The sequence below is a fragment of the Pongo abelii genome, chromosome 4 (assembly GCF_028885655.2).
Source record: "Pongo abelii isolate AG06213 chromosome 4, NHGRI_mPonAbe1-v2.0_pri, whole genome shotgun sequence".
Taxonomy (NCBI): domain Eukaryota; kingdom Metazoa; phylum Chordata; class Mammalia; order Primates; family Hominidae; genus Pongo; species Pongo abelii.
Genome location: NC_071989.2, coordinates 1,278,900 through 1,306,212, shown reverse-complemented (window position 1 = coordinate 1,306,212; position 27,313 = coordinate 1,278,900). Strand labels below are relative to the sequence as shown.

General features: G+C 55.3%; 1 protein-coding gene across 3 annotated transcripts; it reads left to right on the top strand.

The window, feature by feature from the left end:
* Positions 1–25,344, top strand: CLPTM1L (CLPTM1 like). Of its 3 annotated transcripts, none has more exons than XM_054555110.2 (17): positions 1–392; positions 621–721; positions 3,185–3,374; positions 5,659–5,801; positions 6,676–6,754; positions 9,332–9,449; positions 10,101–10,195; positions 14,294–14,378; positions 15,773–15,876; positions 17,309–17,374; positions 18,313–18,363; positions 19,259–19,341; positions 20,042–20,076; positions 21,129–21,184; positions 21,269–21,313; positions 22,268–22,383; positions 24,756–25,344. In XM_054555110.2, exons 1-17 carry the CDS (start codon positions 231–233, stop codon positions 24,838–24,840), a joined length of 1,614 nt encoding a protein of 537 aa, XP_054411085.1. In that variant the 5' UTR covers positions 1–230; the 3' UTR covers positions 24,841–25,344.
* The last annotated feature ends 1,969 nt before the right edge of the window (positions 25,345–27,313 follow it).

Sequence of the window (27,313 nt, the reverse complement as noted above, 5' to 3'; positions counted from 1 at the left end):
CTGGGCCGGCGAATCCCGCGGCGCCAGGTCGGAGCGGGGCCGGAGCATGCGGGGCGGCCGGCGGTCTGCGGCGCGCGGCGCATTCGTTCCCCCGCGGCGGTGGCGGCGGCGCGCGGCGGCTCTCCAGTGAGCGGCGGAGCCCGGAGCGGCGGGCTGGGCGCCGGGCGGGCGGGGCCCGCGGCTGAGAGGCGGGCGGGCCGTGGGCGCCGGGCGCGGTGCGCGGGGCCGCCATGTGGAGCGGCCGCAGCTCCTTCACCAGCCTGGTGGTGGGCGTGTTCGTGGTCTACGTGGTGCACACCTGCTGGGTCATGTACGGCATCGTCTACACCCGCCCGTGCTCCGGCGACGCCAACTGCATCCAGCCCTACCTGGCGCGGCGGCCCAAGCTGCAGGTGAGCGTCCGCGGGGCCGGGGGCCGGGCGGGTTGGGGTGGGGGCCTCTCCTTCAGGCCCCAGACGCCGCTGTCCCTTCCCAGTTCGGAGCTGTGGCCGCGCGAGTCGAGATGGAACCTTTCCTGGTTCCCCAGCGGCCAGGTCTTCCGCCCTCCAGCTGGCCGTGGGATGCGAGTGCGTCCTGCCAGGGCCTGGCCGAGCTGGCTCTCGACGCCCCCTCCTTTCCAGCTGAGCGTGTACACCACGACGAGGTCCCACCTGGGTGCTGAGAACAACATCGACCTGGTCTTGAATGTGGAAGACTTTGATGTGGAGTCCAAATTTGAAAGGTATGGGCGTAGGACAAAATGCCAGTGAAAGGGAAAACATTACTCATGTTCAGATTGTTTAAAAGTTAGCTTTCTGTACATAACATGTTTATCTTAGAGAACTAGTCTTACCGAATGTCTTTAAGTGGTAGGATATCGTAACTGGAGGCCTATGCGTGGCCTGTAAACATTCAGCCTGGAAGGTGACAGGTGATGAATGTCGTTTAGGAAGTGGCTCTCAGCACGGTCTGATGGCAGTGGGATGTCCTGCACGGGGAGGCTCCGAAGGAGCAGGGGCCACGCTTGGTGAACCAGTGGAGAGCAGACAGCTCTGCAGTTTCACTACCGGGGCCAACTTGTCTTTTCCTGGTGGAAGTAGTTCGCTTAAGTTACTTGTGAGGGAAAAGGGATGAGGATGGAGGAAGTAATTTTGTAGAAAACCATAAATAAGTGACGTATAACGTTAAAATAGATCAATGTCCAAATATGTAGAGTACCTTAAAAATTACATCTGACATGGCCTAATTTTTTTAATTGAATAAGTATAATTTTAAATATGATTTGCTTCTCACAAGTCGACAATTTCCCTTCATTGCTTGGGAGATATCTGAGGAGAGAATAATGAAAGTTTGAGACTCATGCTGGACTCCACGCCCTCTGGGCGGCCAGCCCCTGTGGGTAGCTGGAGGCACTGGCAAGCCGGTTTCTGCCTGGCCTCTTTGGGCCTGTGACCTCAAGCCAGTTACTGCCCTCTCTCTGCCTCCATGAAAGAGGCCAGAAGTGCTGGCTTGGTCACCAGTCGGTTGTAGCTGCCCACACCTTTCAAAAATGTTCAGGATTCATCTGCACTGGGTTTAATTTCCCAGACATGAATACTTCCTCTTCCATGCCGGGCCCTGTACCAGTTACCAAGGACAGCTAGTAAGGTTTTCCATTTGACCTGGCACAGTGTCAGCCTGGAGGAAGTGGGGAGAATGAGCACTCTAACACAGCTCCCCCTCAAGTGTCTTGAAGTGCACATTCCACCAGAGATACACAGCCCTGCACCCCCTGCCTGAAGAGAGACACTTAAGATGTCTTGGTGGAGAGGTACTCTTTTCTGGGTAGTGAGGAGCCATAGATTCCTTTGTGTTTTTCATTACAACTTTGGCCGTAAGTTTTTTTTTTGTTTTTTTTTTTTGAGATGGAGTCTTGCTCTGTTGCCAGGCTGGAATGCAGTGGCACAATCTCTGCTTACTGCAACCTCCGGCTCCCAGGTTCAAGCGATTATCCTGCCTTAGCCTCCAAAGTAGCTGAGACTACAGGCACCCACCACCACGCCTGGCTAATTTTTTTATTTTTAGTAGAGACGGGGTTCACCATGTTGGCCAGGCTGGTCTCAAACTCCTGACCTCATGATCCGCCCGCCTCGGCCTCCCAAAGTGCTGGGATTACAGGCGTGAGCCGCCACACCTGGCCAACCATAAGATTTTTAAGGAGAGGCTGGGCACAGTGACTCGTGCCTATAATCTCAGCAGTTTGGGAGGCTAAGGCGGGAGGATCACTTGAGCCCAGCAGTTCGAGACCAGCCTAGGCAATGTAACAAAACCCCATCTCTACAACAGTTTTCAAAGTTAGCCAGGCGTGGTGGCACGCCCACCTGTAGTCCCAGCTACTCGGGAGACTGAGGCGGGAGGTCACTTGAGCTCAGGAGGTTGAGGATGCAGTGAGCTATGATTGCACCCTGCACTTTCAGCCTGGTGACAGCGAGACCTCGTCTCAAGAGACTTTTAAAGAGGAAGAAGAACTCATGTAACCATAAACAGGTGGAATGCGAGGTTTTTCCATGGGGCTGTAGTATGGACATCGGGCCCTGGTGTGCGGGTGAAGAGCCAGGCGCCTGGTCCGAGGCCTACAGTTGTAGCAGCTCAGCGGGCCTTTCCTCAGCTCGTGCTGGATGCCACACAGTCAGGGCAGACAGGCTTGAAAGTCAGTCCTTTGTGGCTGATTATCTTTTTTATCTTTAAAACTACAGCACCCAAAAAAACTACCCACATTAAATTTCTGAGACTCCAGTAGTGTGGGCCGAGGCACCTGGAGCCCTTGCGGCTACTGCCCTTCCCTTCTGTCGCTTCGGAGTTGGGTGATTCAGTGTGTGTGGTCAGCTGGTATCCTGGCCAGGCCCAGAAGCTGCTTTCCATCTGGCTGCTTCAGCCCTGTGGCCTCAGGTGGGTCATTGACCTCTCAGCCTCCTGAGATGGAGGCAGAAAGTGCAAGCCGTTTTGCTTTCAGTTGTAGGCGCCCACACCTGTGCCGAGTTCTCAGGACACACACACACACACACACCCCCACCCAGGACTCGTAAAGCCCCGGGCAAGTGGGTTTCATTTTTAGTACTTCTGAGCTAAAATTAGTTTATTGAAACAGCTTTGTAAAGGTATTTGAATAGTCTGTAAAGACACAGAATATAACATGTATGTAGTGGAAATCATTGTTCTGTTTCAGGACAGTTAATGTTTCTGTGCCAAAGAAAACGAGAAACAATGGGACGCTGTATGCCTACATCTTCCTCCATCATGCTGGGGTCCTGCCGTGGCATGATGGGAAGCAGGTGCACCTGGTCAGTCCTCTGACCACCTACATGGTCCCCAAGCCGGAAGAAATCAACCTGCTCACTGGGGAGTCTGATACACAGGTGAGGGTCTTCATGGGTTACTGACAACAGGCTGTGCCTCCCCGTCAGAACGGACATGTCTTTCTCCACACAGGCGGGCGATGTCTAGGGCTCCAGTGACTTTGTTGGGAGTAAAGCCAAAAGCCATTGGAATGTTACTGGCGTGCATTTCTGACTTTCAGCTGAATCATATCCATGAGTTTGCAGACAAGTTTTATCTAGAATTAGGGGCAGTTGAAGTGATCGCTGGCGTTCTTTATGCAGAGTCCCTCAGGGAGTGGGCCCTCTCAGTCTCTGGGGGCACCTACTGCACCTGGTGGGGTGGAGTGCTGGTCCTGCAGAGCTGGCCTGCAGCTTCTCACCAGGAGCTCTGGGATGAGAGCTGGGCTCATTCTGCATTCTGTGTAGGACTGGACTATTCCTAGATGTTTATTCTAAGAATGTAACTGGAGATTATGGAAAAGGTAGAGGTACAAGTTGTAGTTTGTACATCTGTAGAAAGGTGTATGCGCAAATAAAAACTGGAAGTCAATTAAGTGATCATGAACACAGGCCAAGGATAAAGCAAGGGAATTCTGACACCCACCTTTGTGTTGACTGGAAGGTGAGATAATTTACAAAACAAGGCTGGGTGCAGTGGCTCATGCCTGTAATCCCAGCACTTTGGTGGGCTGAGGCAGATGGATCACCTGAAGTCAGGAGTTCGAGACTAACCCAGCCAACATGGTGAAACCCTGTCTCTACTAAAAATACAAAACTTAGCTGGACGTGGTGGCACGCGCCTGTAATCCCAGCTACTCGGGAGGCTGAGGCAGGAGAATCGTTTGAACCCGGTGAGGTGAGATGATGCCACTGCATTCCAGCCTGGGCGACAGCGGGAGACTCTGCCTCAGAAAAATTTACAAAACAAGATGGCAGCTTTCCAGGAAGAGGCTGTGAAATTGTTCTGGACAGAGAGAAAGAGAGGCGTCTCGGAGTTGATGTGGTTTTGAAAGCCCTGCCAACACCTGCTCCTGCCTCTCCCCAGTTTGCATCTGTCTCCTTAGGAACATCCCTCACCTGCCCCTCTCCGTGTCCCCCTTATCTGGGGCCCGCATCCCTCCTCGCCAGTGTCCTGAAAAGTTGGTGGGGTGATGGGTATGTCGCATGTAGCGCAGGTAGCCTCCCTTGCAGGTAGCAAATGTGAGGAGGTGTGGAAGACCATTTGTAATGTAAATTATTGCTAAACTGTGTCTTTAGGTAGGAAAGGGATAAGGCGATAGTGTTTCCTAGAATGTATCAGATCTGAAACGAGCTAAGATTTCCATGTCAGTCAGTGTCCCTTTTAAGTTTAACTTCATTTAAGAGCCATGCATAATCCTCAGTGTATCTCCTCCTTTAGGCAGCTCCACATGCTTGGTTTTAGAAGCTGACTCCCTCTCACTCTCCTTACAGCCACAGGGCTGTGTGAGCTCTGGACTTGTACAGTCTTCTGCCAAGGTCAGGGGGCTCTCACCCTCTCAACTTCTGAGAAGTGGGCCCACTTAGTTTGAGGACCCCAAAAAAGGAATTGGTAAAGTCCGTGACCACATGTTGCAAAGCAGCACCCCCTGGCTTCTGTGAAGATAAGGATGGGGGAGTGTTTTGCGAGAGTCTGGGGGAATTGGCAGCTGTGGGGCTGCTGTGCCCTCTCTGCTGGGCTCTCCCCAGTTGTGCCCGTGCGTGGCCATCTGTTCACAGGTTAGGGTGCCGACCCTGCTGTCCGGGCACGGTTTTTCCATCTGCGTGGCCATCTGTTCACAGGTTAGGGTGCCGACCCTGCTGTCCGGGCGCGGTTTTTCCATCTGCGTGGCCATGTGTTCACAGGTTAGGGTGCCGACCCTGCTGTCCGGGCGCGGTTTTTCCATCTGCGTGGCCATGTGTTCACAGGTTAGGGTGCCGACCCTGCTGTCCGGGCGCAGTTTTTCCATCTGCGTGGCCATGTGTTCACAGGTTAGGGTGCCGACCCTGCTGTCCGGGCGCGGTTTTTCCATCTGCGTGGCCATGTGTTCACAGGTTAGGGTGCCGACCCTGCTGTCCGGGCGCGGTTTTTCCATCTGCGTGGCCATGTGTTCACAGGTTAGGGTGCCGACCCTGCTGTCCCGGGCACAGTTTGCCTGTCTGTGTGGCCATTCTGTTCACAGGTTAGGGTGCCGACCCTGCTGTCCCGGGCACGGTTTGCCTGTCTGTGTGGCCATTCTGTTCACAGGTTAGGGTGCTGACCCTGCTGTCCCGGGCATGGTTTTCTGTCCCAGCATTGGCCTCTGTTTTCCTCACTTAACAGCAGATCGAGGCAGAGAAGAAGCCGACGAGCGCCCTGGATGAGCCAGTGTCCCACTGGCGACCGCGGCTGGCACTGAATGTGATGGCGGACAACTTTGTCTTCGACGGGTCCTCCCTGCCTGCCGATGTGCATCGGTACATGAAGATGTAAGTGGGGCCCCAGAGCTGGAGCGCCAGAGGGAGGGTGCTGGGACCCTGGCTGGCCAGAACTCGCCAGTGGGCCACTCCTGCACCCTGGAGTCCCCTCTGTGGCGAGGCACTTGCTGCCCGGGCCTCCCAGCTCTTTCCCACTTCCTCGTTGAGGTTGTGCTGCTACCACAGGGCTGGAAGGGGGAAGAAAGGAATTCAAGCTGGAGCATCCTGCCCTTTGCTCCTGGCTGGCGAAGGCTTCCATGGAGAGAAAATGGAAGGCGCTGACAGGAACGGGTTGCTTTGCTCCCCTTGTGATTTTTTAACTTGGCTCATTTCGATTTACTTAAAAGTTAATGTTTAGATTATTTAGTATCACTTGCCATCAGTTAAATACAATAATTGGAATTCATGTGTTTGGCCACCTGAGCTCATCTCATGTCTCCCATGTGTTGGGGATCCCTCCCAACTCCTGCGCCACAGCTCCGCCTCCCAGGTGGCTGCAGGTGACTCGCCCTTCCAAGTGTAGCAGCCACATCCTGGGATTGCTCTGTGTCAGTGCGTCCTGGGATTGCGCCGTGTCAGTGCGCAGAGGGCCCTGGGCTCCGCTGTACGGCCGTGTCCCTGTAGTTCCCCCACTCCTAGTGGCCATGGAGGCATTTTCCCACCTGTGGCCATCACTTCGTGGGGAGTGGGTCTCACAAGCGTGCATATTTGTCAGGCTCTCTGCTTCCATTTGGGGAGGCCGTGCCCTGGGGTCATTGTGACTAAGAAGCAGTTGAGGGTGGTGCTGCGGGCACTTCTCTGGGGTATACCCAGTGTCTGGATGTGTTGATTCATTGAAAGGTAAAAGCCTTGGTGCTGGTTTTGGAAAGTTGTGCTTTAATCCCAGGATTCAGCTGGGGAAGACCGTGCATTACCTGCCCATCCTGTTCATCGACCAGCTCAGCAACCGCGTGAAGGACCTGATGGTGAGTGACGCCTCTGCCCACCGGTTGTGCAGCTGGCAAGACACTGACCCCAAGACTGGCCCCGCAGCCCCAGCACCCTAATGGACAGGGCCATTGCTGACATTTGACACGGAGCTTTTACCCGTGCTGGGAAGCACTGCCTTCGAGTGTGCGAGGGCTGTGACGGGGGGCCCTGGTGGTGCGCTGGGTTTGCTGTTGGCTGGCCGCGGGGTCCTGCTGAGCCTCTGGATCGTCACTGGTGAAAGGCCCCTGAAAGATTATTTATGCAGCGTGTAGAGGGCAGCGCTTAGAGGGCAGGTGCATGAGTACTGTGTGAAATAGCGTCTGCGTGTGACCTCCTGGTGTACCATGTAGATTAATGCACAGTGTCCTGAGCAAACTCCTGCTTTCCCCGCCAGGGCTGGTCCTGCACAGCAGCCAGAGGAGTGGGTGACAGCCCTTCCTTGGAGCTGGAGCCCCCGGGGTGGCCCCTGGCAAGGCGGAAGGCCTGTGCGAAAAGAAGTGGCTGCTCTCTGGGCTCTGGCGCCTGCTCTGCCAGGGTTGCTTTGAGAGGAGATGAAATGTAGCCAACCTTTGGCCAGTATTGAGACTCATAGAAGCGGTTAATATTTAATGTCTCTTACTGCACATGAGGCACTGTGCTAAGCACTTTGTGAACCTTTCTATAATCGTGGTGCTGGGAGCTGTGGCGTTGTTTCACGGATGAGGTTATTTGGGGTTCAGAGGTGAACGCTCAGCTGGGGCCCTGCAGGATCGCCGCCCTGTCCTGCCCTGCCTCCCTGCGAGCTGTCGCTGTCACTCCGGACCACCCACTAGGAGCCGGCCACTTCCACTTAAGGCTTTCGGCAGCTCTGAGGCGGGCCCTTTCCCCTTTTTTGTTGATGAGGAAACTGAGTCCTGGGGAGAGCAGAGAGCTTGCTGGTGGTGGGTGCAGCTGGGAAACGGAGGAGCGGGCACCTGGCTGCTTTGATCTCTGCCCAGGCCCTGCTGCCTCCTGCTGACTGTGGCTCTCAGAACAGTCCGTCTGTACGGCTGTTCCCTCAGACCCCTCGTGGTCCCTAACATTCTGCCTCCTTCCCTTCTGGGGTCACTGATTGCTCCTATACAACCTGCAGGCTGGGGGCTGCGCAGGCAGTGGCTGGCGAGCAGGTCTGGCGCTCCAGCCTCTCCCTGAATAGTTTGTCTGTCGGCCCCTGCAATTCCAACCTCTTTCTCTGTTTGCTGGAGTTTGCTGGTGTGCTGCTGACAAACCTCAGGACAGCAAGTTCTGCTAAAATGCCCCATGCAGAGCTGTGTGAGCTGTGGCACCAGCTCGTGGTCACCTCTTGTGAAGCTTCATGCCGCTGACTCCTTGCAGGTATTCAGGAGACGGTGGACGGGGGCAGGTAGCTGCAGAAGGCTGCCCTGTGTGTCTGTCTGCAGATCTGTCTCGTTAGAGGCCCAGGGCAGGCTTTGCGGTGCAGCTGTGCCAGTGGTGGCCCGCGCTGCAGTAGTTATGGGGACACGTGTGCTGACGGCAGCTTTTCCCCCGAATCACAGCCTCTCTCATGTGTCGCTGTTGCTGTGTCTCACTTGGGGCCAGATTTGAGAGGTGCTGTCTTGAGAGAGGAAGCAGGCAGCTGGGATGCAGCAGGTGCAGGAAGTCGGCACCTTCTGTGGCTGGGCCCGGCACTGCCAGATGGAGGAGGCAGTGACACCCTTCGGACACGCTGGGCAGCTCGAGGGGTGCCTGGAGGCCACTGTCCACGTGCACTGATGCCACTTGGCTGCGGGGGGCGCCCTGACAGCTGCTCTCAGAACAACCTGGCACCTGCTGGTTGTGGCTCTGATTCCACCACACCCTGACACCAGCAGTGCCTGCCATGACAGGGCAGGTGGATTAGAGCACAGCCCTCGTTGGATGTTCCAGCACGTGGAGGGTGGCGCTTACCGAGTGTGGTCACTGTCCACGTGCTCTAGGGTGTGGGCTCACGCTTGTGAACCCGTTCCTCACCCTCCTACCTCAGCACCCTGGGACCTGGCCCGCAGCCTGTGTGCATGAGGCCCTGGCGGGCTGCAGGACTAAGCTCATGCTTCTGAGGCCTACACATCCACCCTACTGCCTGTGCTAGCTTTGCGTTCCAGAAGCTTTCTGTTGTCCCCATGGCCACCCCTGCTCTGTGCCTTAGGCCCTGAGGGCACTTCGCCCATGTGCTGCAGGGCTGTGCTTGTCCCGTGGTCTCCAACTCTTAGGACGGGCCGGGGCTCTGCAGGCTAAGCTCAGCGCTGTATGCTGTGCCATGGATTCCTAGCAGATGGGTGGCAAGCACCACCTCTGGGGCACCAGGACTTGTGCGGCTTGAAATTGAAGGGGCACGTGCGGCAAAACAGACTAGACACTGCTGGTGCTGCTGAGCTCACAGGGTCCTGGCGGGGGTGGGACAGAAGGAGGGACTGGGGGACGCTTGCTGGGCCCAGTCATGGCTGACCTGGGGCCACACAGGGCTGGGAAGGGGGATGGCACGGTTGGCGAGGGCTGCCAGGAGGCTGGGCGCAAGGGTATGAGGGCAGGGCCCTCAGTGTGGCTTTCTTCATCAGGTCATAAACCGCTCCACCACCGAGCTGCCCCTCACCGTGTCCTACGACAAGGTCTCGCTGGGGCGGCTGCGCTTCTGGATCCACATGCAGGACGCCGTGTACTCCCTGCAGCAGTTTGGTATGTGCCGCACATGGCTGGCATCTGGGTGAGGCCGCCCTGGAGCCCCTCGGTCGTCCAAGCGCGAATCCTGACACAGGCTGGGGCCTCCACACCTCCTGCTGCAGATCCTCGCACAGACATTGAATCGGAGGCTCAGCAGCGCCTGCCTCACTTCTCTCCTTGGAGATGACCTGGTTGATTGTCTGGAAATTGGCTTTATTAAGAACATAATATGTGAAATGCTATGATTTTGGTCAAATGAACCTTAACTGTTGACGAGATTTATTTATTTTTTTTTTTGAGACAGAGTCTCGCTCTGTTGCCCAGGCTGGAGTGCAGTGGCTCAATCTCTGCTTATTGCAGCCTCCGCCCCCCAGATTCAAGCCATTCTTGTGCCTCAGTCCCCCCAGTAGCTAGGATTACAGGCGCGCGCCACCATGCCTGGCTAATTTTTGTATTTTTAGTAGAGATGGAGTTTCACCGTGTTCACCAGGCTGGTCTCGAACTCCTGACTTCAAGTGATCTGCCTGCCTGAGACTCCCAAAGTGCTGGGTTTACAGGCATGAGCCACTGCGCCCGGCCTAAATTTTTATATTGAAAACTGTATTTGTAATGTTAGGTAAGATTGACATTGCTTGTTTTATATTGTATGTTTTTTTTCTTTGACAGGGTTTTCAGAGAAAGATGCTGATGAGGTGAAAGGAATTTTTGTAGACACCAACTTGTACTTCCTGGCACTGACCTTCTTTGTCGCAGCGTTCCATGTGAGTCGTCCACCGGGGGGCTTGCCGCAGGCACTGGGGGGACTCCCTGGGTCCCGGGCCTCCTGCAGGGGCCCTGGACCTGGAGTTTGTGGGCGCCGTCCAGCCCTGTGGCCCTCAAGCGTCTGCTCCCATCACTCAGCAGCCAGCACGCCTGACACTTGGCGACCATTGTCCAAGTGGGCAGTTTCTCCCAGTTCTGAAAAGGGAGGGACCATAGAGCTCCGTCCACAGCCTTGGGGACTTGCGCTGTGCTGGCTTTGGGGACGATTTTGAAAAGGATCCAGGGTACTCTGAGCAATGTCCACACCAGTGACAGGAGTAGGTGCAGACATCTCACTCTCCCCTGCCCAGGCCCCGACCCCATGCAGAGCTGGGGCGGAGCTGGGCAGCCTCTGGCAGAAAGTACTTCTCTTGTATAAATTCTAACACACTGATTTTAAATGTAAAAAGTCAGTCCTGTGTGTATACAGTAGTTCCCCCTTACCCGATGTGTGTACAGTAGTCCCTCCTTATTCTCATCCGGTGTGTATATAGTAGTCCCACCTTATCCGGTGTGTATACAGCAGTCCCCCCTTATCCTCATCCGGTGTGTATACAGTAGTCCCCCCTTATCCTCATCCGGTGTGTATACAGTAGTCCCCCCTTATCCTCATCCGGTGTGTATACAGTAGTCCCCCCTTATCCTCATCCGGTGTGTATACAGCAGTCCCCCCTTATCCTCATCCGGTGTGTATACAGTAGTCCCCCCTTATCCTCATCCGGTGTGTATACAGTAGTCCCCCCTTATCCTCATCCGGTGTGTATACAGTAGTCCCCCCTTATCCTCATCCGGTGTGTATACAGTAGTCCCCCTTATCCTCATCCGGTGTGTATACAGTAGTCCCCCCTTATCCTCATCCGGTGTGTATACAGCAGTCCCCCCTTATCCTCATCCGGTGTGTATACAGCAGTCCCCCCTTATCCTCATCCGGTGTGTATACAGCAGTCTCCCCTTATCCTCATCCGGTGTGTATACAGCAGTCCCCCCTTATCCTCATCCGGTGTGTATACAGCAGTCCCCCCTTATCCTCATCCGGTGTGTATACAGTAGTCCCCCCTTATCCTCATCCGGTGTGTATACAGTAGTCCCCCCTTATCCTCATCCGGTGTGTATACAGTAGTCCCCCCTTATCCTCATCCGGTGTGTATACAGTAGTCCCCCTTATCCTCATCCGGTGTGTATACAGTAGTCCCCCCTTATCCTCATCCGGTGTGTATACAGTAGTCCCCCCTTATCCTCATCCGGTGTGTATACAGCAGTCCCCCCTTATCCTCATCCGGTGTGTATACAGCAGTCTCCCCTTATCCTCATCCGGTGTGTATACAGTAGTCCCCCCTTATCCTCATCCGGTGTGTATACAGTAGTCCCCCCTTATCCTCATCCGGTGTGTATACAGTAGTCCCCCCTTATCCTCATCCGGTGTGTATACAGCAGTCCCCCCTTATCCTCATCCGGTGTGTATACAGTAGTCCCCCCTTATCCTCATCCGGTGTGTATACAGTAGTCCCCCCTTATTCTCATCCGGTGTGTATACAGTACTCTCCCCCTTATCCTCATCTGGTTTGTGCACAGTAGTCCCCCGTTATCCTCATCTGGTGTGTATACAGTAGTCCCTCCTTATCCGGTGTGTATACAGCAGTCCCCCCTTATCCTCATCCAGTGTGTATACAGTAGTCCTCCCTTATCCTCATCTGGTGTGTATACAGTAGTCCCCCCTTATCCTCATCCGGTGTGTATACAGTAGTCCCCCGTTATCCTCATCCGGTGTGTATACAGTAGTCCCCCCTTATTCTCATCCGGTGTGTATACAGTAGTCCCCCCTTATCCTCATCCGGTGTGTATACAGCAGTCTCCCCTTATCCTCATCCGGTGTGTATACAGTAGTCCCCCGTTATCCTCATCCGGTGTGTATACAGTAGTCCCCCCTTATTCTCATCCGGTGTGTATACAGTAGTCCCCCCTTATTCTCATCCGGTGTGTATACAGTAGTCCCCCCTTATCCTCATCCGGTGTGTATACAGTAGTCCCCCGTTATCCTCATCCGATGTGTATACAGTAGTCCCCCCTTATTCTCATCCGGTGTGTATACAGTAGTCTCCCCCTTATCCTCATCCGGTGTGTATACAGTAGTCCCCCCTTATCCTCATCCGGTGTGTATACAGTAGTCCCCCCTTATCCTCATCCGGTGTGTATACAGTAGTCCCCCCTTATCCTCATCCGGTGTGTATACAGCAGTCCCCCCTTATTCTCATCCGGTGTGTATACAGTAGTCCCCCCTTATCCTCATCCGGTGTGTATACAGTAGTCCCCCGTTATCCTCATCCGATGTGTATACAGTAGTCCCCCCTTATTCTCATCCGGTGTGTATACAGTAGTCTCCCCCTTATCCTCATCTGGTTTGTGCACAGTAGTCCCCCGTTATCCTCATCTGGTGTGTATACAGTCGTCCCTCCTTATCCGGTGTGTATACAGCAGTCCCCCCTTATCCTCATCCAGTGTGTATACAGTAGTCCTCCCTTATCCTCATCCAGTGTGTATACAGTAGTCCCTTATCCTCATCTGGTGTGTATACAGTAGTCCCCCTTATCCTCATCCGGTGTGTATACAGTAGTCCCCCTTATCCTCATCCGGTGTGTATACAGTAGTCCCCCCTTATCCTCATCCGGTGTGTATACAGTAGTCCCCCTTATCCTCATCCGGTGTGTATACAGTAGTCCCCCCTTATCCTCATCCGGTGTGTATACAGTAGTCCCCCCTTATTCTCATCCGGTGTGTATACAGTAGTCTCCCCCTTATCCTCATCTGGTTTGTGCACAGTAGTCCCCCGTTATCCTCATCCGGTGTGTATACAGCAGTCCCCCCTTATCCTCATCCAGTGTGTATACAGTAGTCCTCCCTTATCCTCATCCAGTGTGTATACAGTAGTCCCTTATCCTCATCTGGTGTGTATACAGTAGTCCCCCCTTATCCTCATCCGGTGTGTATACAGTAGTCCCCCTTATCCTCATCCGGTGTGTATACAGTAGTCTCCCCTTATCGTCAGTGTATATGTTCAAAGACCTTCACTGGATGTCTGAAGCCAAAACCTAGAAAGACTGGTTTCTCCTGTAAATATATGTATTATATAATGGTTATGTTAAAGTTCAGTTTATAAATTAAGCACTTAGTAAGAGATTACCCACAGTAACTGGTAACAGAAACAGGACAGGACAGTGTGATAAAGTTACGTTGGTGTGGTCTCACTCTCAGAATATCTATCTCATCGCACTGCTCCGTGGTAACTGAAACCACAGACGGTAAACCATGGGTAAAGCAAGGCTGCTCTGCTGTTACTGTCGTTCGTGGAGCCGAGCTGCTAGGGAGAGCCATCCTTGTAGCTGTTGGGCTGGCCTGTGGTTAGGCAGCACCCAGGAGTGCGGCCGGCACTGGTTCTGAGTGCCTGGGAGTTTGGCTGCCAGTCAAGCTAAAACTTTCCAAAGCCGTACTGGAGAATTAAACGATTTTTATTAAAAGGTCAGTGTCTCTAAGGATGAGCTCATGCATGGTTAGGTTTTTTTAAGTTTTTTTTTTGGAGACAAGTCTCACTATGTTGCCCAGGCTGGTCTCAAACCCCTGGGCTTAGGCGGTCCTCCAGCCTTGGCCTTGCAGTAGCTGGGACCACAGGCATGGGCCACCATGCCCAGCCCTTGCGTTTTTAGCACAGTTGAGAGATGAGGCTGCCCTGAGTGGGCACAACCCGAGAGCAGGGGCACCCATCCAGGCCCACAATCCAGGGGAATTCAGAGCCTCCAATTGCCTGTGGGCCTTTCCAGCAATTCAAGTCAAAGATACATATTATTTCAGAAGTGCCCCTGTGAAGCCCGCCTGGGCACTCTAGGTTCTGACGTGGCAGGCCGGGCGCGTAGAGGCATGGGTCCCGAGTGTAGACATCTATCCTGATGCGTCCTGAGGCTGAGCACACCTGCAGTCTCACGGTCACACATGAAGCCTCTATCTCTGTCTCACAGGAGATAGAAACAGCAGGAGATGTGAGTTGCTGTTGTGTGTGTTCTCTCTAGCTTCTCTTTGATTTCCTGGCCTTTAAAAATGACATCAGTTTCTGGAAGAAGAAGAAGAGCATGATTGGCATGTCCACCAAGGCAGGTAGGTGCCCCGAGCGTGGCCCTGCTTAGATGCTCTGCCCAGGGGGCGCTCACTGGAGCGTGCGGTAGAGGGCTGCTTGCCTCACTGCTGGCTGCAGACACAGCCCCGGGTGTGTGCTTGGCTCTTGAGAAGCCTTTGAGACCAGGCACCGTAAAGCCCAGGGAGCCGTTGCGGCAATTGTGGTGGGACCGTCGGAGGCTGCGCGGCTCAGGGCCTCCAGAGGCTGTGCGGCTTCGGGCCTGGCTGCGGACTCTGGCGTGCAGGGGGTCTGGGCCTGGGCTGTGGAGAGTGAGATGCATGGACCTCTCGAGCCTTCCCGGCTGCTCATGGGCGCTGAGCAGGGCTGGGGCCTCACATCCCCTGTCTTGGTTCCCTCGCCCCGTCCTCCCACCGGTGTTCCTTCCCCGACCAGCGCAGGCCTGCGCGTGTGGGGCCTGCCAGGTGATGGCAGTTGATAGGCCCGTGGTGCTGTGCCTGGCAGTGGCAGGCAGTGTGCAGCTGTTAGGGAGGGCAGTCAGGGACCCCTGAGGCCAGGCAGCCCAGGCAGGAGGCCTGCCAAGATCTGGGACCGGTGTTCCTGGCCAAGGGTGCCTGCCGTGGTTAAGGGGCCCAAGTGAGTGAGGGGTCCTCCTGACCTTGCAGGGGTGGAGGTTGTCACAGTGGGATGGGGAGCTGCAGTCTGGACAGGGGCAAGGGGTTGACGGGTGTGAGGAGGAGGAGTGGGGGGTCCTGTTGGTTAGGAGTGAGGAGCATTGGGCTTCAGTATCAGACCCAAACAAGTTGTTTTTCTCACATGGAAAAGACAGCCAAGCAGGTGGCCCTGGAAGCCTGGGGGCCCTGCCATGTTCTGTGTTGTTGTCTCCGAACCCTAATGCCTTTCCCAGCGTCCCGGGTTGGGGTGCCCATGGCCACTCTTTGTCCTGTGGCTCCGTGGATCTGGCTCCCCTGCCTGCCCTGGGGGCTTGTGGGAGGAGGAAGATGTGTTGGATAAGCCAGAGTGGTTCTTAAGGTACAGCTGGGGAGGAAACAAATCCAGACTTGAAAAGCCACGCGCTTATCACAGAACTGGCATAAGACCCGCCCGGAAGCAAAGCTGTGCTGGCCCCGTCATCCGACCTCTGCCCACGTTCCATGCTCATTTGCAAGTGTGGCTCAGACATGTATTTGTGGAGCTGGTGTGGGGCCAACTGTTCAGTTCAGGAGCCTTCAAAACACTTTCCTAGCTGCTAGATGCTTCATTGTTCTTTTTAAACGGGGTGACGTGGACTGGGGAGTATCTGGAGCTTCTTGGGCGTGGTGGGTTGGGATGGGGGACTGGGGGTATGTGTGTGACTTGGGGGGCACAGGTGGGGTCTGCCCTGCACCCCCTCCCAGCCCGACCATCCTATCCCCAGTGCTCTGGCGCTGCTTCAGCACCGTGGTCATCTTCCTGTTCCTGCTGGATGAGCAGACGAGCCTGCTGGTGCTGGTCCCGGCGGGCGTTGGAGCTGCCATTGAGGTGAGTCCCGGGCAGTGACCTGAACTGTCTGAGGTCCATGGGCCTCCACACACTCAGGAAAGGCTTTCAGCCCCGGGACATGAGACCTTCGTTGGAAGCCTGCGTGCTTGTTCCCGATGGCCTCAGTGTTCTGGAAGCTGTGGGATGTCAGGTAGCGGGTGTAAAGGCTTTGAACAAGTGGAGAGCAGGGAAATGGGTGTTCGGGTGGTATCAGCTCATGAGGCCCCGTCCACCAAGCAGAGAGTCCTGAGGCCCCGTCCACCAGGCAGAGAGTCCTCAGGCCCCGTCCACCAGGCAGAGAGTCCCCAGGCCCCGTCCACCAGGCAGAGAGTCCTCAGGCCCCGTCCACCAGGCAGAGAGTCCTGAGGCCCTGTCCACCAAGCAGAGTGTTTTCACTTGCTTGAGAAATCCCACCATGCGCAAAGCATTGGTGTAAACCGTGGGGCCTTGAGAGGCTCGTGCTGCGGCTGGAGATCTGAGCACAGCGGCCAGGTAGGCAGTGATGGAAATCACTCGGTGCCCTGTGGTCCAGCCCTAGTTGTTCTGGAGCTCAGAAAACCCAGCCAAAAGGGAGCCTCGTGGGGCAGGGCCAGCTTGGGAGCAAAACTTGAGGGGGGCGATGGCCTTCAGGGTGAGAGGGCCCAGACATCCGCCTAGCTCCTCCCTGAGCTCTGTGCCACCCCGGTGGGAGCCGGAGTCTGAGGGTCCCGCAGTTGGTGGCCCACCTGTGGGTGGGGGCCTGTGCGGCCGTCATGCCTGTAGAGGAGGAGCTGGATTAAATGTGCCTGTAGAGGAGCTGGATTAAATGTGCCTGTAGAGGAGGAGCTGGATGAAATGTGCCTGTAGAGGAGGAGCTGGATGAAATGTGCCTGTAGAGGAGGAGCTGGATTAAATGTGCCTGTTGAGGAGGAGCTGGATTAAATGTGCCAGTTGAGGAGGAGCTGGATTAAATGACGCTGGAGCACCACAGGCAGGGGCCCTCCATAGGTACGAGTCACAGTGCCATGCCCGGCTCGGGCACCAGTCCTGAGCTCCGTGGGTGATGCCTTCCAAGGATGCAGCCAGGAGGTGGCGGCTCTCAGAGCGGTCCCAAAACAGGCTCCAGGGCTGCCCGAGTGCCAGGCAGAAGGAGATGGGGGCTAATTTGGGTGCAGGCAGGGTGGTGTAAAGAACCGCACTCGCATGCTGGTTTTGTTGTCTGCTGGGCGGTGGCCGTGCAGCCCACCTGACCAGGTATACCTGCCGGGTGTGGGTTAGAGGCCCAGGTCCGGCCCCCACTGCTCTGGCCTGAGCTGTGGGAGGGACAGGAAGAGGACAGTGGGCTGGGCAGGGCCGTGGGCAGCGGGTCCTACCCGTTACTGTTTGGGTCATTCATTCGGGGGCTCCTGGCCTTGGAATATTAAAGGAACTATTTCCCGATTTCTCCCCTCAGCTGTGGAAAGTTAAGAAGGCATTGAAGATGACTATTCTTTGGAGAGGCCTGATGCCCGAATTTGAGGTAGGATTTAGTTGTAGTGGCTGAACCCCAAGCCTCTCTGAAGAGTGTGGTTTTGCCCCCTGCGCATGGAGTAAGGTGGCTATCTGCAGATGAGTCACTGCAGGCTTCTGTCAGGGGAGCCTCCGTGGTGGAGGCAGCGCTGGTTTCTGATCGCAGCCACTCTCTTTGCCTGAGGATTCCCCAGTCATATACCTAGTTCTGACCCTCTTCAGTGCAGATGGCAGCACTTCTGGGCCTGAGCCGGCCTCTGGGAGAAAGGATGCTGGCTGGCCAGCACGGGTGCTTCGTTTTGGCACCTTGCCCAGAGGCGCTCCCAAGGCTGGTGCTGACTGGGGTCCGTACAGTCCTGGCAATCCTCAAGTGAGTGAGCCCCTGCTCTGAGCTGGTGGCTGCCCCAGTGCCTGGATGCTCATAAGGCCCCTAGGTAGATGAGGGCTGGGGCAGAGCTGGAGTTGAATCTCAGTGCCCACGGACGGACCTTGTTTGAGGCGGGGCCCTCAGCAGTCACAGGCTGAGATTTTCCATGCTGTGGGCAGGGGGTGGCAGAAAGCCCAGCAGATGCAGCGCACCCACTGTGTTCCACCTTGCCCCGTGGCTCCTGGCCGGCTGCTTCGGAGCAGTGTTGGCTGTGCCTGTGCACTCTGCAGTGTTCTCACTGAAGGAGTGGCACTGAAAACTGAGCCGCCTGAGCGAGGAACAGCAGTGAGGCTGCGTTGTCCCCGTCAGGCTTGCGGGACCCAGGGCCAGGGTGAGGCGGGAAGGATCCATGCAGATCCCTGTCCTCTGGGTCCTCTCCTCGCCCGGTAGGGACCTGAGCGCCCTCTGTAGCGAGGCCTGGGTCAGCTCTGCAGCCATGTGTGACGCCCCTTAGTCACAGCTCAGCTGTGCCCAGATCCTCCCTGAGTGTATTAATATGACTGTGTTGAATTTCACAACAGTTTGGCACTTACAGCGAATCTGAGAGGAAAACCGAGGAGTACGATACTCAGGTAAGTCACGTGTGACTCAGGGCACGTGCATCCCAGGCAAATCCAACACTCTTGAAGACGGGGCTGTCACGGTCATTGCTCGGTGCGGAAGTCTCCTTGGAGTACGGGTCAGCCCGCCTTGAGCAGGGATCCCAAGAGCGAACACATAAAACCCAAATTTCTTACTGGGAAGGGCGGGGGCTCGCAGAGACTCATTTCCCAGTCCTTACAGGCACAGCCTGCCTGTGTCACCGTATAGTAGGGGTATTTTCATCGTTTGTAAGTCACATTCGCCAGGCAGCTGACGCAGGCCATGGTGTCTGCTGTGGTTGCTGGGAACGCACTTGCCGTCACCAGGGCCATGACGGCCGCAGCCGCACGGTGGCCTGGAGGAAGGGCCCCAGCAGCACAGGGCGCCACCTTTCCCCATTGCTGTCGGGGGAGCTGGAATTCTCAGTGCAAGTTAATAGAACATTTCTGCACAGGAATGATTTTAGTTTGGTTTAATCTTCACCAGCTTATATCTGACTTTCATGGAGTTGTAAAGCTGAAATCAGAATAGATACAGCTGGTGATGTAACTACATCACTTAGTAGGCATTTTTTTCAGGTTTCTTTCCATTATGTTTATTGATCTGTTGTGGGTTGGTTGGTTTTGACCAACCAGAATTGATCTATTATTGTTAACTAGCGCCTGTAGTTACACCCGGGCTCTGGCGTGTGCAGTGCCTCCCGGGGCTGTGGCGAGTGCGCGATGTCCTGCCTGTGCCCCTCACGCCGCCCCCTGCAGGGCAGCCCTGCCACCCCGAGTGCTGTAGCTCGTTCTGTCTGTCCCTGTCGGGGTGAGCTCCGTGCAGTGTGTTTGCAGAGGCTTGGCGTTTGGGCCTCTAACTGGAAGCCATCTTTGTTCCCTGCAGGCCATGAAGTACTTGTCGTACCTGCTGTACCCGCTCTGTGTCGGGGGCGCTGTCTATTCACTCCTGAACATCAAATACAAGAGGTAGGAGGCCGCGCACGCTTCGCCTGCTGCGTCTTTCCCCTGAGAAAGCCATTTGGATGACTGAGCCAGAGCAGGGTGCAACTGGAGGGCAGACCCGGGGCCGGGGCACTGGGGCAAGCGCCTGGGAGGGGTCCTGCCCCTGCAGCCGCACACGGTGGGCTCTGGGCCTCAGTGTCCCCCCTGGTAAGGTGTAGCTGAGAGGACTGACTCCGGCCACCAGGCTTCATGAGAGGCTTGGGCCTGAGCTGAGAGGGGTCCTGGAGCCCCTGGCCTCTGCTGCCCAGGTGGGGTGCTGGCCCTGAGCCGAGAGGGGTCCCGGAGCCTCCAGCCTCTGCTGCCTGGACAGGGTGCTGGCCCTGAGCTGAGAGGGGTTCCGGAGCCCTCTGCCTCTGCTGCCCAGGTAGGGTGCTGGCCGTGAGCCGAGAGGGGTCCTGGAGCCCCCGGCCTCTGCTGCCCAGGTGGGGTGCTGGCCCTGAGCCGAGAGGAGTCCTGGAGCCCCCGGCCTCTGCTGGCCTGGCGCGGGTGCTCAGCGCTGTCTCCAGCTTGAGAACCAGGCTCAGCACTGCTGCTCTTGGCTGCCGAGCTGCCGTGAGAGCACCTGGGTGTTTTCAGAGGATTTTTAATGAATTATTTTTCATCAATTTAATACAGATATTAAGCTATGCGAGAAATGGGTCTTCTCTTTTTTTTTCCGTTTCAGCTGGTACTCCTGGTTAATCAACAGCTTCGTCAACGGTGAGTCCATGTGCTTCCCTGCTTCAGTAATAGTGTTTACAGCAGACACCAATTTAATTGTTCTTGCATTGTAACCCATTGTGGCAGGCCCCCCTGTGATTTAAGGCTAATCCCTCCCCACCCTGTTCAGGCGCATGTGCGGTGCCCAGGGCTCCCCCCAGGCTGTGAGCAGATAAAGCCCTGCGTGGCTTCATGACAGTGACTGATTCTGAGAAACAGGTCCTTGTACAAGCGACGGAGAGCTTACACCAGATGTGGCTGCCCCTCCACGCCAGGCTGTGTGGTGCAGCCGCCTGGTACATGTGTCCATCGCTGATGAAAACGGCGTTGTGTGGTGCATGACTGTTGTCTGTTTTCTTCATGGAAACAAGGAAACCTAAGCATTAAAACAACACCATCCACGTCTGGTTCCTTAGAGCAAATGGAAGCACCAGGCTCTGGTGCACGGCACGCCCCCTCCTGCCGATGCAGTGTGGGGACCCTGCAGGACCCTGTGCTTGGGGCCACATGTCCTGGGAGGCCCGCCCACCCCCGCCTACCCCAGGTGGCACCTTCAGCTGCATGGGCTGCTGTGTCCATCCCCCAGCCCCACCAGACCAGCCCCGATCGCAGCTTTGTGGTCTCTTTGGGAAGTGGTCCCGTGAGCATTAAGGACAAGGGCCTGTCTGGTGTACAGCAGGTGGGTCCTGCACTGCCGTCCTCCCTGGTAGGAGTCCCACACCTGACCCCTGGGGCAGGACCTTGTGGGTCAAGAGGCCGTGTCCTCATAGCCCCAGGGTGCTCCAGTGCTCTCACTGACTTGACCCCGTGGGCAGCAGTTACACTGATTAATAAATAGAAGAGCTTTGCTCTCCAAAGTTGTCGTAGACTCTTGATAAACTTACCAGCCAGAAAGCTGCTTCACACCATGACAGACTCTGAAGTTGTCTGGACAGCAGACCTTGTTTTCTGCCCACTATGCATAGACATGGCACACCTCGTAAGTGCTGTCTGTGAGTAGACGTGGCAGCCCGGCCCTCCGCACCTCGTGAGTGCTGTCTGTCTTTCTGCAGGGGTCTATGCCTTCGGTTTCCTCTTCATGTTGCCCCAGCTCTTTGTGAACTACAAGGTAAGGCGGTGTGTGCTGCCCGCAGCCCGGCCCCCGTCTCCTGTGCTGCCCACAGCTGACCTGTGCCTGTCTTTCCTGTTTCAGTTGAAGTCAGTGGCACATTTGCCCTGGAAGGCTTTCACCTACAAGGTGAGTGTGACAGCTGGTGAGGAGTCACTTCTCACTGAGCAGAGCTTAAGCAAGGGCATCTTCCAGCCAACAGCATTACCGGGGCCATCTCTGCCCAGAGTGCATCTGCAGCTATCCCTTTCATTGAAAAATATTAAGGAGGCTCCTTTAAAAAAAAGCGAAGAGCTGTAGAGTAACTTCAGATCCTGAAAGACTGGGGTGCTTCTCTCACTTGTCACAGATTTGGTTTTCTTTTTCTTTTCTTTCTTTTTTTTTTAGTGTTTATGTTTCTTCTTAGCACATGTGTCAAGACACAGACCCCCTGTGGCCCAGTAACCAGTGCCTGGGGACAACGGATTCAGGCCTCCCAGGCAGGAATGGAAGCCCCCATGGGCCGTGGCCATTCCCCGCCGGCAGAGCTGTGGAGGCCCCCTTGGCTCCATGTGGGATTAGAAGTGCCTCAGCATTGCAGGCGGAGCTGAGTTAATGGGACATGATTTGCACTTTTCTGAAATCAATTACAAGCTCCCAGAGGAAAGGGCAATGCTCAGGCGGCTCTCCCCTTGGCTCTGTCTTGGGCGGCTCCAGCCTTGGCTCTGCCCTTGGCGCTCCCCTTGGCTGTGGTCTCGGGCGGCTCCAGCCTTGGCTCTCCCCTTGGCTCTCCTGTTGGCTGTGGTCTCGGGTGGCTCTGCCCTTGGCTCTGGTCTCGGGCCATTCTCTTTGGGTTCACTGATGTGGGAGCCTGGGCGAGACCCGCAGTGTGTCGGGTGCCAGCGGCTGTGGGGAGCCCATGAGGGAACAGAGCGCCGTGTCTCCACTTGCCGGCTTTCTGCTCTTTTTGTTGTTGCTGTGAGGAGTTCCAGTTAGTTAGTTCCAAGTATCTGCCAAAAGCCGTTTGCTTGGTTAGGTTACCAAAAACAGTAGGATTCCAGCCCCAGCAACTGGAGTTCACCCTCCTCCCGTCTGGCCCTGCAGGCTTTCAACACCTTCATTGATGACGTTTTTGCCTTCATCATCACCATGCCCACGTCTCACCGGCTGGCCTGCTTCCGGGACGACGTGGTGTTTCTGGTCTACCTGTACCAGCGGTGGTGAGTGCGGCTGTGCATGCTCGGCTCTTGGTCCGTCTCAGCGGCGTGGCGCTGCTGCTAAACAGAATGATGGCTTTCACAGCACCCTGCGCCTGTTTATCCATTTGAGGGAAAAGATAATTTGCAGGTGGTGGTTTTTCCTGTCTTGCCTAAACTTGGGTTCCAGTTGCCCATGATATGTCCTGGCAAGAAACTGTTCCAGCTCTGTCTCCTCATTGTGCTTTAGAAATACTCGTTTCTGTGTGAATTATTGATTAGCTACTGAAAGCAAATTTCTCTCCTTAAGCTATTTACCTATTCACAGTCATTGCTATTGAGCAGAACAGAGACCGTAGCACGGCTAATCCATACTTGGCGCTAGCCTTGAAGTGTCCGGCTGGCAGTCCCGGGCCCAGGTCTCCAGCGTCGGGAACAGGCCCTGGGCCACTCTTGGGCTGTGTGTCCCTGCAGAGCAGAATGTCACTGGAGAGCTCGCTCACCTCAACATTGGCCACACCCCTTAAACCAGCCACCAGGGCCTCTGAAGACTACCTTGTGTTGACCTCTCAGCTTGGCCTTCAGGTTGAAGGCTGACGGCTAAGGAAAAGGCTTTGTGGAATTTTCTAAACGCAGAGGCTCAGGCCCCACCCTGGGCCTCCCGCTTCCCCACCAGGGCTGACATCTGTCCTCTCTGTCAACATTTCTAAACACAGAAGCTCAGGCCCCACCCCGGGCCTCGGAATTTTCTAAATGCAGAAGCTCAGGCCCCACCCTGGGCCTCGGAATTTTCTAAACGCAGAGGCTCAGTCCCCACCCTGGGCCTCCCGCTTCCCTCCAGGGCTGACATCTGCCCTCTCAGTCAGCAAAAGCTCCCTCCAGCTGTGCTGTGCCAGGGTAGGAGCCAGGGATCTGGGGCTCCCCTCGGGAGGGTTGTATCTGGACCACTGCAAGCACTGCCCTCACCTCCAGTCCTGGCCCCAGGGCCTTGTCCAGGGGTGGAAGGAGTGTGTCACCCCCAAGACCTGCTGCCAAGTGTCTCAGAGTCTCCTGGCTGTGTCTTTTCTCTGGCCCTCGAGGTCCCTCTTCCCATCTCCCTCCCCCCCGGCCAGGAGGCCACCACTCACACACCATGGCTGTGACACTTCCCTGCACCCTTCCGAGGCCATGGCTCCCCTCAGGGCCTGGGGCCATCCTACTAGTGCAGGAGAGGGATCCTCTTCCCCCAGGCCGTCCTGGTGAGTCCTGCCTAGGTCCGGGGTGCCGGCCCTTGGGGAGCGCAGTGCTCCCGTCCCCGCCCTGTCTCCACACTCAGCCTCGCCAGGTGTTTCAGAGCCTCTGTCCCAGCCAGTGTGAGGCTGGCATTGTTCTGCCTGTTTTAACTCTTTGTTCGGGTGCAGTTGGCACATCCACACAGTGGCTCATGGCCGCCCTTGTCTAGCTCTACAGGCCTGGCCGCCGGCTGCCCACCCATCCTGTTGCTGTCCCATGCAACCCCTGCACTGGAGCTCCAGGTTGTGTGTCAGCGGGAAGGGCCATTTCACCATAAGCAACACTCACACTCACAACGGGGCTTGGTTCCTGTCCCTAGTTCACCATTCTCAGATCCCCCAGTTGGCCTCCTGCCCCCTGCAGAGCTTGAGGTTGTCCAAGCCATGGAGCCCCGGACGCTGCTGCGCGTGGTGTGGTTGTCACTCTTCGGGGTTCTGTCTCAACTGTGAGCCCTTCAGGTGGCTCCCAAGTCCTCGCAGGTGCCCGGGGTGTGCCTGAAACTGTGCTATACTCAGGCTCTGTGTGTTTCTGGCTCCAGACCTGCAAACAGTGTTTGGCCAGGATCACAGGGCCCTTGGTGGGCAGCAGGTCCGTTTTTAAGCCGAAACCCTGTACTTCTGTTCACAGCCGTGTAGAGCTGCCCCTCACGCCACAGCTTCCTCATCCATATGTAGGGGTGATGTTGGCAAGGCCTCTGGGGCGCTCAGGCTCAAAGGCGGTGGCGGTGTCCTGCCAAGTGTTCATAGCTGATGAGACGCGGTCCCTGAACACGGCGGTTCCTGTTCTGATCACTCGAGTCTCCATGATTCCACAGTTCCCAGAAGGCAGCCAGTGCGGCCTCCGGGTCCTCCCTTCGGCCGTGGCAGCCGGTGCAGCCTCTGGGTCGTCCCTTCGGTCAAGCTTCCCTTTCCTTGAGAGCAGCGCACTGGCCTGGCCATGCAGAACAAAACACAACTCAGAAATCCCTCCTCAGCCCTCGGCAGTAAAACTTCTGAGGATTCAACTTTTTAGTTAATTTGCTCACTGTGGCAGCTCACTGAAAAATAAATTGAGGATGCCAAGTCCTCTTAGAAAAATAGCCCCTGCAGTGGGGTTTGCTGATGCGCTCATTTGTGTCGTTGCAGGCTTTATCCTGTGGATAAACGCAGAGTGAACGAGTTCGGGGAGTCCTACGAGGAGAAGGCCACGCGGGCGCCCCACACGGACTGAAGGCCGCCCAGGCTGCCGCCGGCCAAGTGCAACTTGAATTGTCAATGAGTATTTTTGGAAGCATTTGGTGGAATTCCTAGACATTGCATTTTCTGTGTTGCCAAAATCCCTTCGGACATTTCTCAGACATCTCCCAAGTTCCTGTCACATCAGATTTGGAGCTGGTAGCGCTTACGATGCCCCCACGTGTGAACATCTGTCTTGGTCACAGAGCTGGGTGCTGCCGGTCACCTTGAGCTGTGGTGGCTCCCGGCACACGAGTGTCCGGGGTTCGGCCATGTCCTCACGCTGGCAGGGGCGGGAGCCCTCGTGCTGGCAGGGGGGCTGTCGGATTTCCATTTCAGGTGGTTTTCTAAGTGCTCCTTATGTGAATTTCAAACACATATGGAATTCATTCCGCATGAACTCTGGGATCAAAGCCTCTTTCCTCTTTTGTTTGAGAGTTGGTTGTTTTAAAGCTTAATGTATGTTTCTATTTTAAAATAAATTTTTCTGGTTGTGGCATTTTTCTTGACCTGGTATAATGAAAGCATTTCAGATATTTGAGTTTAACCCTTTTCCAGAAAGTAATACATGATATGGATTTATTTATGCATTAAAAGAGCAAATTTAAAGAGCCCTTCCCAAGCCTTTGAGTCATGAGTGTTCTTAAATACGCAGCATCTCAGTTTCTTAAGACTAAATTACTGTACAGAGCCATGACCCGTCAGGTCAAGCCTATCTTGCCCTAGGTTGAGGCAGAGAGGGAGAAGTGGAATAGAAAGATGGGTGGAGAACTGCTGGACTCAGTGTGTAGTGAAATTTAATGTTTGTTGAAGTTAGTTTTTGTGGGGTTTGTTGTTCTCAGCTCACAGCAGCCTCCACCTCCCATGTTCACGCAATTGATCCTCTTGCCTCAGCCTCCTGAGTGGCTGCGACTACAAGTGTGTGCCACCACATCCAGCTTTTTTGTATTAATGTTTTTAGTAGAGATGTGGTTTTGCCATGTTGTCCAGGCTGGTCTCCAACTCCTGACCTCAAGTGATCGCCCGCCTCGGCGTTTTGAAGTGCTGGGGGTACAGGCATGAGCCACCACACCTGGCCTCTAAATATATAATCTTTTTTTATTCCTGGTCATTTCCTTGCTCTAAGTCTCCTTTGCCAAAAACATAGCTTTCATCCTCGTGTGTTTCTGGAACAGGCTTCTCTCTCATGGGCCTGGCCTCGCAGCTGAGGGGCTTCAGGAGCCCTGCTCAGAGTCGCAAGCCTGCAGGAGGCCTGTTGCATGTGTCTCCACGTAAATGGACGAGACACACCATTCCAGGATGCTCATTCAGGCTGAGAACCAAATCCAGATGCTCTCAGGCCATTCACAGATGACAGTGAAGTTTCTGTACACTCTGCTTTCTTTCGAATCAGATAAATCTTTTATAATTAAGGTGTTGTAAACTTCACTCCATTTGAGAGGAATGCACTGGGGCTTCAAGTTGTCATCTTTTAGTTTTATCATCTTTTAGTTTTATCCATTAAAATACGAAGATACCAGGAAAACAAATACGAATACACAGCCTACTGCGTTACTTAGTCGTGTGTTGTAAGTGGGGTCTGGAAGGGTGGCTGGGAGAGCGAGTGAACTGCTGGTTCCAGATGGGACGCACAGCACCTCAAGGGGCCTGGGGGGCACACGGGAGGCGGCTCCAGAGGCAGGGCAGATAGTGGGGACCCGCGGGCAAGTCAGCGGTGGGGGAAAGACAGGAGAAGGCATGAGGGGCTTCACTGGTGTGTGTGAAGGTCACGAGGTCACAGGGCCCTGCCCATCACAGGTGCGTCAGTGCGGGGAAGTTGAGGCATCAGGAACAGGAAGTTTTAAACGTTTACAATGGACCTTACCCACACAGGTCGTGCCTTTGCCTGTGGTGTCAGATTACTAGGGCGGGGTGCGGTGGAGGGTGTCCCTTCCACACCTGTGGTTTTATTTGTCTTTGGGGGAGGGGAGCCTTGCTTTATAAAACACACAACTGGCTGTGTTCTGTAAGGCTTCACCCAGCACATCCTGTTGGCAGCAGCTAAGCACACAAACAGGAAAGGAGTATCGTCCAACTCCACCGATGAACTCAAAGTGCCTGGCTTTGCCTGGGGGATGCTGGCAAGGTCAGGTGCGGTTCCCAGCATTTCTTCTGCCTCCTGGGGCACATCCCGCGGTGGGTCAGTGCCTGCGGCAGGCTGCCGCAGAAATAGCGTCATTCAGCACTTGCATCAGCAGCCAAAGCCGGGCCTAACTGTCAGGAGCTCTGTGGACAGCTTTGCTGCTCTCGCTTTTCAGTTTCAGTATCAAAAATAGTTGCTACAAGAACTCATTTTTGCCATAGCACCTGCTCTTCCATTTGGGCTGGCGTGCTGAGCAAAGGTAGGTGCAGGAGCCTCATCAGCCTGACAGCAGAGTCAGCTTAACCTGAGTTTTCAGGAAGCACTGTGGCAGGGCTCCCAAAAGGGG

Excerpts from the sequence above, each read along its gene's own strand:
- CLPTM1L (XM_054555110.2), top strand. The coding sequence starts at position 231 with ATGTGGAGCGGCCGCAGCTCCTTCACCAGCCTGGTGGTGGGCGTGTTC. Across the intron at positions 393-620 it reads CGCGGCGGCCCAAGCTGCAG|CTGAGCGTGTACACCACGAC; the intron begins GTGAGCGTCCGC and ends CCTCCTTTCCAG. Across the intron at positions 20,077-21,128 it reads AATCAACAGCTTCGTCAACG|GGGTCTATGCCTTCGGTTTC; the intron begins GTGAGTCCATGT and ends GTCTTTCTGCAG.